Source organism: Bufo bufo, chromosome 2 (assembly GCF_905171765.1).
Source record: "Bufo bufo chromosome 2, aBufBuf1.1, whole genome shotgun sequence".
NCBI lineage: Eukaryota > Metazoa > Chordata > Amphibia > Anura > Bufonidae > Bufo > Bufo bufo.
Window position 1 is genome coordinate 36,320,848 of NC_053390.1, and position 11,842 is coordinate 36,332,689.

Below are 11,842 nucleotides of genomic sequence, written 5' to 3' on the forward strand. Positions count from 1 at the left end.
CACAGAAATGAAAGGAGTTGTAGTTTCAGAGGTTGCCGATCCCTGCTCTAGAGGAAACATTCTGATATCACAGTCACTGATGTAACGGCTCCGAAAAGAATGGGATTCCGCAAGAGCGCCATATAGATGAAGCCCCCCCGGACCCCTGCCGGAGCCTAGGATGAGTATGGAAAAGGTAGGGAAGAAGCTAAAGGGGGGCCCCTGCCTAGGGCCACTGAGAGTTGTCTCAACTTTGTGTTTTCCGTTACTCCCTGTTTTCAAGATCTCTGCTTGCTGTTAGTAAATGGAGAGGTGGCGTTCATGTGACGCACGTAAAAAACCCAATGCTCAATTGGTGGCAGAAATCTGAGACTTGAACCACGGATTTGCAGCTTGAACCGCGCCCAGAGGATCAGCCCACTTCCAATAAGGGCATGTTCACACCTCCGCTGACACCGAGACCGCGGCCAATAACCACTCGTGGATTAACCCCATACAGTTCAAACGGCAGAAAAAAATCTGGACCGTTTGAATAGCCGCGCAGATTCCCGGATCTGACGCAGATTAGCGCTGTGGACCATGCAGCACCGTGTGAACGTTCCCCGAACAGGGTCTAAACGTCTCCCAAATCTTCACCAATTTCTACATATTTTTTTTTTATTTGATTACATTTTTGCCCAATCTACTCGGAGGCGCCGCAGCTGTCAGCGGCACGCGAAATAACGGGCTTCCGTTTATCCCGGTGCCAGAAACAAATCTGCATCCGCTAAAAAAAAAAAAAATAGAAAACGCTACAGCAAATAAATCAATCGGCAGCTGCACCTTCCAGCTGTTTGCGGTAATTTCAGGGCTCGGCGCTGATCAGGCTGATTAGCATATATTTAATAAACAGCAATTATCCTTCCGTGAATACGGGAGTCAAATAAAAGGGATACGCGATGCCGGCGCCCCCCTTGTTACATACACCTGGCGCCAGCAAAATCCCCCCCCCTTCCCCGTTGATCACAGCCGATCTGTCAATTTACGGTCGGTGGGCCAGTCTGACAACAAAGTGCAGTGAATTAAAGGGGTATTCCAACCACACTTATCTGACGGAGGGGGGGGGGGGGGGGGGGGGGGGGGGGGGGGTCTGAATTTCCGTCACGCCCTATTGGAGCAGCAGTGCGCACGCCGGACAACCACTCCATGTGGAGACCGTGGTTCCGCCGGTTCTACTGACCGCGTAGATCCCCTACCAACATTTATTACGTATCGCGCGAGTAGGCAATTAGGACGCCGCCTTAAGCGCATCGCCGGGGGGCGGAAAAAATGCAATAGTAAAAGGATAAAACACTCACATAGTATAACAGTATAAAGATGCAATACAAACATCAGTGCATCTCCTCAGGAGGCATCCTGTTCACCTGCTGTGCTCCAGAGCTGCGCTCCCTTCTGGTCACCCAAACCCCACACCAGTGGGCACCCTGCCCGCTCCTCCCTCCGTCATGCCCGTAGGCACTCATTCACTTAGCTGGGGATGCCCACAGGCCCCCTCACCAGCCGGTAACGCAAACTGGGCTGCGCTGTTTGGAGACGAAGGCAAGAAAACTGCCCCCAGGGGGGGGGGGGGGGCGTCCATGATGAAAACTCCCAGGAAACGTACAAATTCGCGGCGACGTCCGAAAACCTACTGGAAAGTCAACGCCGGGTGTCATGTCTCCCAATCGATAGTCGCTGACCAGTTCTCCGGTGACCTTCGCCTCCCTGCAAATTACAGAGGGCGACAGCTCCGGGCTCATTAATTCTGCAGCCGGTCGGCGCTTAGCCTTTACATCAGGTACCGTTTTAATACGGTCGCCCCCCCAGGGGCAGTCCGCGCCCCCCGCGACAACCCAGCGACTGATCGGTTCTCCGACCGCAGCCTCGTCTCCTGAAACTTCCATTCAGCAGAGACTTGAGGAGAATATTAATGATCTGGGGGATGGGACGCGGGTCCGAGCCTCAGGGTGCAGGGGGCGCACGTACGGCGCGGTTCACACGTGCGTTTTTTTTTATAATGAGGGCGTTTTTCTTTAAAAGAATGTTATGAGTGTCACATAGGAGACACAAGGGAACCAGTGGATTTAACCCTTACAGCCCCGAGCCTCAGCCAGTGCTGCAAAGTCCTTGATCTGAGGACAAAGCGTCCATAGTCCTATAGAGACCGGTAAGTGGCTGAGCTGACAGCTCTGGGTACAGGGGCACTTCCCCTTTAAATCCAGCTGCTGCCCACCTGTCACCTACCTGCAGACATCACCTAGGACCACACACTGGACGGGGAGGTAAGTGCCCGGAGCTGTGGAAAGTTGCCGGGGAGCTGGCGGTACCTACCTGGGATGGCGAGGCTGGTGAGGGGCACCCTGTGGATCCGCTCGGGCAGACCGGCCATCCATTCCGCGAACTGCAGGTCGCTCTTGCCGTGAGATGAAGCCATTGCTGCCCCTGTGCTGCTGCCTGCGGAGTGCCGCCCGAGTCTGCTGCCTGTGCCCGAGAGCGCGCCCCCGGAGACACGCCCACTGCAGGGCGCACGCCCGGCCGCCCCACCTGTGAGGGGGCCGCCCCCAATCATCATATGTCATATGGGTGCCCCCCACCCCGACCCCAATACTATCTCCTATCTATCTATTATCTATCTATCTATCTATCTATTATCTATCTATTATCTATTATCTATCTATTATCTATCTATCTATCTATCTATCTATCTATTATCTATCTATTATCTATCTATCATCTATTATCTATCTATTATCTATCTATTTATCTATCTATCTATCTATTATCTATCTATTATCTATCTATCTATCTATCTATTATCTATCTATCTATCTATCTCCTATCTATTATCTATCTATCTATTATCTATCTATCTATCTATCTATCTATCTATCTATTATCTATCTATCTATCTATCTATCTATCTATCTATCTATCTATTATCTATCTATCTATCTATCTCATATCTATCCCCCTGTGGTGTTTTCCTGCTCGCCATTAATACTGTAATCAGTCCTTTTCTTCGGGGTGACGCTCCGTGTAATGACATCTGCCGCTTCTGCCACCATCATTAGTGCTCGCGGTTAATTGACTAATAACCGTTTCCCTGTACAGTCGGCGCCTCCGTCATAAATTACACGGTAAATGACAGGCCGCGTCCTCTCCGTAGACGATACGACATTTGTCGCACTTTCTATACGCGCTGCACCTATACACACGGGGGCGGCTTTAGTTCCATTTTTAGCAGTTAAGGCTACTTTCACGCTCGCGTTTTGTGCGGATCCGTTCAGATAATACGACCGTCTGCATCCGTTCAGAACGGATCCGTTTTCTATCGTGCCAGATTGTGTCAGTGAAAACGGATCCGTCGCCATTGACTTACATTGTGTGTCAGATCGGATCCGTTTGGCTCAGTTTCGCTGCAGGCAGCGTTTTGGTGTCCGCTACCAGGGCGGAATGGGGACGGATCGGAGGCAAACTGATGCGTTCTGAGCGGATCCTTTTCCATTCAGAATGCATTACGGCAAAACTGATCCGTTTTTGGACCGCGTGTGAGAGCCCTGAACGGATCTCAGAAACGGAAACCAAAACACCAGTGTGAAAGCAGCCTTAGTTGGGTGACAACCCCTTGTGGTGGTAATGGTGGCCATACTGGTTGTGATGACACAATGTCTCCTGTGGATTGTACCCGGATACATCGGCTGACATAGAACGCTTCCTCTCGGAGATGAGCCGGCTGCCGGGACAATTATCGCACTGCCCTTCAGCGCGGATTACCGGGGCCCGGGGCCGCTCCTGGTTCTCCTTCTGAGAGAAACTGATAGGAAGAAAGTGAATCCGACAACCGAGGAGTAATCAATAAGCTTAGCACCGACGTGTGTCAGAGGGAGCCGTCCAGCAGAGCAGTGCCGAAACCTTAAAGGGAAAGTGCTCCCAAAATGATCCTCTGATGTCATTGATGCAGAGGAAAGACGGACTCTGGCCAATCTCAGATCAGCCCTTTGGCACTGCCCAGAGCTTTCTGTTACAGAAAATCTACCACAATGTTCTAAGCAATGGACCATTCATGTCAAGGAGAGCAGGTCTACTATCTAGCATCAGAGGTCTTCAAGGACATAACCAGGAAATTGCTATTCGAGAGTGTAGGAAAGCTGGGTGACAACCTCTGCTGCAGTCATAATGATGGTCATACTGAGTGTCACCAAACGTTTTCAGAAAAAGTACAATTTGTACGTTTACAGTTTACATTATAGAAATGCACTTTAAAGATAATATACACTACAGCTATAAATGGGTGCAGTCATCTGTATGCAGTAATCTCCTGAGCTCCCTCTAGTGGTGGCTGTATACATCTGTATGCAGTAATCTCCTGAGCTCCCTCTAGTGGTGGCTGTATACATCTGTATGTAGTAATCTCCTGAGCTCCCTCTAGTGGTGGCTGTATATATCTGTATGCAGTAATCTCCTGAGCTCCCTCTAGTGGTGGCTGTATACATCTGTATATAGTAATCTCCTGAGCTCCCTCTAGTGGTGGCTGTATACATCTGTATATAGTAATCTCCTGAGCTCCCTCTAGTGGTGGCTGTATACATCTGTATATAGTAATCTCCTGAGCTCCCTCTAGTGGTGGCTGTATACATCTGTATGCAGTAATCTCCTGAGCTCCCTCTAGTGGTGGCTGTATATATCTGTATGCAGTAATCTCCTGAGCTCCCTCTAGTGGTGGCTGTATATATCTGTATACAGTAATCTCCTGAGCTCCCCCTAGTGGTGGCTGTATATATCTGTATACAGTAATCTCCTGAGCTCCCTCTAGTGGTGGCTGTATATATCTGTATGCAGTAATCTCCTGAGCTCCCTCTAGTGGTGGCTGTATATATCTGTATATAGTAATCTCCTGAGCTCCCCCTAGTGGTGGCTGTATATATCTGTATACAGTAATCTCCTGAGCTCCCTCTAGTGGTGGCTATGTATATATCTGTATGCAGTAATCTCCTGAGCTCCCTCTAGTGGTGGCTGTATATATATCTGTATGCAGTAATCTCCTGAGCTCTCTGTAGTGGTGGCTGTATATATCTGTATGCAGTAATCTCCTGAGCTCCTCTAGTGGTGGCTGTATATATCTGTATGCAGTAATCTCCTGAGCTCCCTCTAGTGGTGGCTGTATATATCTGTATGTAGTAGTCTCCTGAGCTCCCTCTAGTGGTAGCTGTATATATCTGTATGCAGTAATCTCCTGCGCTCCCTCTAGTGGTGGCTGTATATATCTGTATACAGTAATCTCCTGAGCTCCCTCTAGTGGTGGCTGTATATATCTGTATGCAGTAATCTCCTGAGCTCCCTCTAGTGGTGGCTGTATATATCTGTATACAGTAATCTCCTGAGCTCCCCCTAGTGGTGGCTGTATATATCTGTATACAGTAATCTCCTGAGCTCCCTCTAGTGGTGGCTGTATATATCTGTATACAGTAATCTCCTGAGCTCCCTCTAGTGGTGGCTGTATATATCTGTATGCAGTAATCTCCTGAGCTCCCTCTAGTGGTGGCTGTATATATCTGTATGCAGTAATCTCCTGAGCTCCCTCTAGTGGTGGCTATGTATATATCTGTATACAGTAATCTTCTGAGCTCCCCTAGTGGTGGCTGTATATATATCTGTATGCAGTAATCTCCTGAGCTCCCCTAGTGGTGGCTGTATATATCTGTATGCAGTAATTTCCTGAGCTCCCTCTAGTGGTGGCTGTATATATCTGTATGCAGTAATCTCCTGAGCTCCCTCTAGTGGTGGCTGTATATATCTGTATGTAGTAGTCTCGTGAGCTCCCTCTAGTGGTAGCTGTATATATCTGTATGCAGTAATCTCCTAAACTCCATCTAGTGGTGGCTGTATATATCTGTATGTAGTAATCTCCTGAGTTGCCTCTAGTGGTGGCTGTATATATCTGTATGCAGTAATCTCCTGAGCTCCCTCTAGTGGTGGCTGTATATATCTGTATGCTGTAATCTCCTGGGGTCACTCTAATGGTGGCTGTATATATCTGTATGCAGTAATCTCTTGAGCTCCCTCTAGTGGTGACTGTATATATCTGTTTAAAATAGGGAAGTAGCAGGCACACTCATAAATTGGATTGAATAAAATGGTTTTATTTTAAAATACTTAATTAAAATTTAGTAGGGATTTTTAAAGCATAGGTGAGTAGGTGAGGAAATCTGGACACTGGTTTTGTGTGCCAGATAGGGGATGGCTGGTACCAGGTTTTGGAATATTCTGTGAAAAAATTGGTGAATCTAGTCTATTTAGATAAATGGTATATATATAGTTGTGATAAAAATTAAAAAATTAAAAAATTAAAAAAGTTTCAAAATGAAGAAAAAATAAGAAAGGTAAAAATTGGTGGTTGGCTATATAAGCCGTGCAATATTAGTGCTATCAACCATGTATTGGGTCTTTTCTGGTGGGCTCCTGTGGATATAATATCCTTTCCCAGTAGTTGGTAAATAGTCTATGTCCCTTTATTTATAGGTATATATGGTTGCGCTGTAAAAGATAGTGTTGCACAGTCATGTACAATATAGTCATGTACAATATGGTCTCATATGAAACTCTTGCTTGTGGATAAAGCAACCTGTGGGGGAATTGGTGTTCTGGACCTCGGTACGGCGTCCCGTACTGTCTTAGGTTCAGAATTCACTTATATAAATCACAGAAAAAATGCACCAAACGGATATGCCACTGACTATACTGGCTAGTCATAAATGCAGATATTAAAAGCTGAGACTTTCGCCAATATATTCCTGTCAGGAAAATATCGGAGCCCATCATTACACCACGTCACGGTCACTCAGCATGGCAAAGGGTCCTACCACTACGCTACCTATGGTGTGAACACGGTCTGAAGGCGATGTAATCCAGCTCGCAGCCAGGCTTCCACACAAACGCCTAGCAGGACAACTAGTGCAATGTGAACAAAGCCAAGACTGCAAGCCACGCCCATATCAGACCCTGTGATGGAGGTCACCAGGTGCAAAAGAGTGTTTGAATGCCAGGTAACGGCACATACACTACATATAGAACAAGACAAAAACATAGAAATATAGTGGCAATACTGGAGGAGCGGCTCAACCCCTAACACTGTAGCGTGTTTTACATTGGGGGAGCAGCCCCACCGCATGTGGACCGCAGCAAACGACTATCCCCAGCAAAAAATGCATACGGTGGAGGATGTCGGCGCGGTCCACATGCACCACAAGAGCATCCTACACAAAACGGAGCATTGTGCGGATGTAAATACAATCATATAAATCACAGAAAAAATGCACACGGTGATGTCATCCGTCAGTGCTCCAACCAGGTATTACTTGCGGCTCTGCTCTCCGGCTGCCGGCCTCCCACGTGGGATCCAAGCGCTTGCGTCTGTTGTCTGACGTATAGCGTGCACGTGACCTAATGTTGGTCTGACTGTATATATCTGTATACAGTAATCTCTTGAGCTCCCTCTAGTGGTGGCTGTATATATCTGTATGTAGTAATCTCCTGAGCTCCCTCTAGTGGTGGCTGTATATATCTGTATACAGTAATCTCCTGAGCTCCCTCTAGTGGTGGCTGTATATATCTGTATACAGTAATCTCCTGAGCTCCCTCTAGTGGTGGCTGTATATATCTGTATGTAGTAATCTCCTGAGCTCCCTCTAGTGGTGGCTGTATATATCTGTATGCTGTAATCTCCTGAGCTCCCTCTAGTGGTGGCTGTATATATCTGTAAGCTGTAATCTCCTGAGCTCCCTCTAGTGGTGGCTGTATATATCTGTATGCAGTAATCTCCTGAGCTCCCTCTAGTGGTGGCTGTATATATCTGTATGCAGTAATCTCCTGAGCTCCCTCTAGTGGTGGCTGTATATATCTGTATGCTGTAATCTCCTGAGCTCCCTCTAGTGGTGGCTGTATATATCTGTATGCAGTAATCTCCTGAGCTCCCTCTAGTGGTGGCTGTATATATCTGTATGCAGTAATCTCCTGAGCTCCCTCTAGTGGTGGATGTGTATATCTGTATGCAGTAATCTCCTCAGCTCCCTCTAGTGGTGGCTGTATATATCTGTATGCTGTAATCTCCTGAGCTCCCTCTAGTGGTGACTGTATATATCTGTATGCAGTAATCTCCTGAGCTCCCTCTAGTGGTGGATGTGTATATCTGTATGCAGTAATTTCCTGAGCTCCCTCTAGTGGTGGCTGTATATATCTGTATGCTGTAATCTCCTGAGCTCCCTCTAGTGGTGACTGTATATATCTGTATGCAGTAATCTCCTGAGCTCCCTCTAGTGGTGGCTGTATATATCTGTATGCAGTAATCTCCTGAGCTCCCTCTAGTGGTGGCTGTATATATCTGTATGCAGTAATCTCCTGAGCTCCCTCTAGTGGTGGCTGTATATATCTGTATGCTGTAATCTCCTGAGCTCCCTCTAGTGGTGGCTGTATATATCTGTATGCAGTAATCTCCTGAGCTCCCTCTAGTGGTGGCTGTATATATCTGTATGCAGTAATCTCCTGAGCTCCCTCTAGTGGTGGATGTGTATATCTGTATGCAGTAATCTCCTCAGCTCCCTCTAGTGGTGGCTGTATATATCTGTATGCTGTAATCTCCTGAGCTCCCTCTAGTGGTGACTGTATATATCTGTATGCAGTAATCTCCTGAGCTCCCTCTAGTGGTGGATGTGTATATCTGTATGCAGTAATTTCCTGAGCTCCCTCTAGTGGTGGCTGTATATATCTGTATGCTGTAATCTCCTGAGCTCCCTCTAGTGGTGACTGTATATATCTGTATGCAGTAATCTCCTGAGCTCCCTCTAGTGGTGGCTGTATATATCTGTAGGCAGTAATCTGCTCAGCTCCTTTTAGTGGAGAATTTCATGTGTTAAATAAACGTTTATGCAGGAGATTTGGAGCTCTATATCAAAAGAGTAGAACACTGAATCCTATATAGATTAGGACGCTACTTGGAGCAGAAGTTTGCAGCTATAAAGGATATAATCATGAGAGGTGGAGATATTCTATGAAATCCCATTCACACGGCGCAGTTTTAGGCTGCAGTTCTTCCGTGTGATGTGGCTTCCCATGGAAAGTGCTGTGTGCGTCCTAATAACATTGCACTTTGTCTCATCAGTCCGACATTTGCTTCATCCATCTAAAGCAGAACCTTCTATTTTGTGTCCTTCATTTCGAGCGGTGCATTTGTACGGTTTTCATATCTGACCGCATATGGCTGGCGGTTATTTTAATGACAATCTACAGAGGACACTTATCAGAATAAGCAAATAACCTTCGCTGGGAAAAGACAGCGGCACCCGCTGATAAGGAGCCTTGTGCGCGCCGCGGCCATCTGGAATCATCATCTGTTATAATCACCGGCTCACATGTTACAAATATAGATTGATTTTAGAACGCCGATGGGAAGACGCGCTGATAAAGCAATGACGGGGAGGGGGCGGCCGCGGTCGCTGGGAGAAATGTATTGACTGTCTGTATATATGACATACTGTGCTGCTGATGGATACCGCTCCATGGCGGCTCTGTAATCACCGTCAGCCTGACATTACTTCAATATAAAGAACGATCTTTACCGTGATGGAGACTAATTTCCCCAGGACTAAAATAAAGGACTTGATCTGTCTGACAGCAGCGGGGGAGGGTTAAGTTACCTGAAAACAGGCAATTTATCTCTAGGAACCATTGATATCGCTATTCATTGTCTGTAATTTCTATAGAGCCGTACCGTCCATTATGTGATAGCACTAGAGCGGTGCGCCCCTCCCCCCCCCCCCCATCCCGAGGCAAAGCTCGTCTAAAAGGACCTTATTCACATTGCCCAAAATTCCCTCATTCCTACAATTTTCCAGTACCAATTTCTTGCTGTTTTCAGTATCCCTGCTTGCTTTCACGCACCTTTAGGGTCTAAGTCCCATGGGGCCGTAAAAAATTGTGGGTGAAAACCTGAAGCAGGAGCAAAGAGCTATCATACGCCTTCTAGAGCCTGATGAAGTCACCAATGGTCTTGAGAAGAAATATAATGTCCGCTAATCCATAGGAAGGACACTGATGAATATTTGATCATTCCCATAGGGGCCTCTTAACTAATCTCCTTGAAGATGTTCCAAAATGAGCATTAAAAACCATTGAGGGTAGGAGGCCCGTGATCCGGCCTCACTGATCCTCAGGCTCCTGAATGTGTCCTTCTAGGAACGCAAAGGTGCAACCGACCTCCTCTGTGCGGCTTTATCAGCCTCACTTAAAGGGCTATTCCCATCTTACAATTGGGCCACCCCACCCCATCCTGCCTGGAGGTGATTGGGACTATGGAAACAGCTGGACATGGTCGCTGCTTGTGGACTGGGTCAGGAGGAACCTGTTCTAGAGTGAGGTGGTGGGACTTGCATCCATCCAACAGTTATGGCAAATCCACGGAATATGCCAAAATATTATCCACTTCACATCTGGGCCATTTGCCCCCTTCCTGACCAGGCCTAATTTAGCAAATCCGACATATCTCACTTTATGTGGTAATAACTTTTTTACTTTTACTTATCCAAGCCATTCTGAGAATGTTTTCTCGTGACACATTGTACTTCATGACAGTCATAAATTTGAGTCAATATATCTCACCTTTATTTATGAAAAAATCCCAAATTTACCAAAAATTTTGAAAAATTCGCAATTTTCTAAATTTCAATTTCTCTGCTTTTAAAACAGAAAGTGATACCTCATAAAATATTTATTACTTAACATTCCCCATATGTCTACTTTATGTTGGCATCAGTTTGGAAATGTCATTTTATTTTTTTAGGACGTTAGAAGTTTAGAAGCAATTCTTAAATTTTTTAAGAAAATTGCCAAAACCCACTTTTTAAGGACCAGTTCAGGTCCGAAGTTACTTTGTGGGGCCCACATAGAGGATACCACCATAAATGACCCCATTGTAGAAACTACACCCCTCAAGTTACTTAAAGGGGTATTCCCATCATCAGTTTTCATACTTACCTTCATTGAGCACTACGTTCACTTCCTGGATTCGGCTGGGCTTGATTGACGTCTTGTCCCGGCCGGGCCGCGCTTGCGCAGAAAACGAAAGATTTTCTCCCGGCCGGGCCGCGCAATGTCCTGAACGCGCACGCCGCCGTGCATGCGCCATGGTGACTTATTCCTGGCCTGTATAGTACAGAGCCGACGTGCGCGTTCGCGGCTCTGTACTATACTGGCCAGGAAGAAGTCATCATGGCGCATGCGCGGTGGCGTGTGTGCGTTCAGGACAATGCGCGGCCCGGCCGGGAGAAAATCTTCAGTCTTCTGCGCAAGCACAGCCCAGCGGGATTCAACAGGAGAGGTGGCCGTAACCATTGGAGACGAAAGACAACAATCAGGTAAGAGGGGACTTATTTTCTCAAAAAGGGTGGGAATTGGGTAATTAAATGTATTTAAAAAATGATCACTGTCAAATCATTAACAGATTTAACAGTGATCATTGTGATGGGAATACCCCTTTAAAAATGATTTTACAAACTCTTCTGGCCCTTCTTCATACCAGGGGTATCACCCTGATTCCCTATCTGGACGATATCCTGGTCAAAGCGGCGACCTTCGGTCAGAACAAGGACAGTCTACATATCACTCTCGATACCCTGACACGCTTTGGCTGGCTGGTAAACTTACAGAAGTCTTCCCTCCAACCCACCAGGTGGATCACCTTCCTTGGTATGGTCCTCGACACGGACGCAGCGTTAGTTCGCCCCCCTCTGGACACGCGGCTAGCCCTTCTGCGGTTGGTCCGTCTTCTCCGGTGCAGGTTCCCATCAATCCGATT

The 11,842-nt window shown here is 46.8% G+C and overlaps 1 protein-coding gene across 1 annotated transcript in view; it reads right to left on the bottom strand.

Moving 5' to 3' along the window:
* Positions 1 to 2,441, bottom strand: part of PLCXD3 (phosphatidylinositol specific phospholipase C X domain containing 3) — a 72,033-nt gene extending 69,592 nt beyond the window's left edge. The window contains exon 1 of the mRNA XM_040420137.1: positions 2,329 to 2,441. Coding sequence (XP_040276071.1) covers positions 2,329 to 2,431 — 103 coding nt within the window. The 5' untranslated portion in view covers positions 2,432 to 2,441. The remainder of the gene's footprint in view (positions 1 to 2,328) is intronic.
* Positions 2,442 to 11,842: the final 9,401 nt, after the last annotated feature.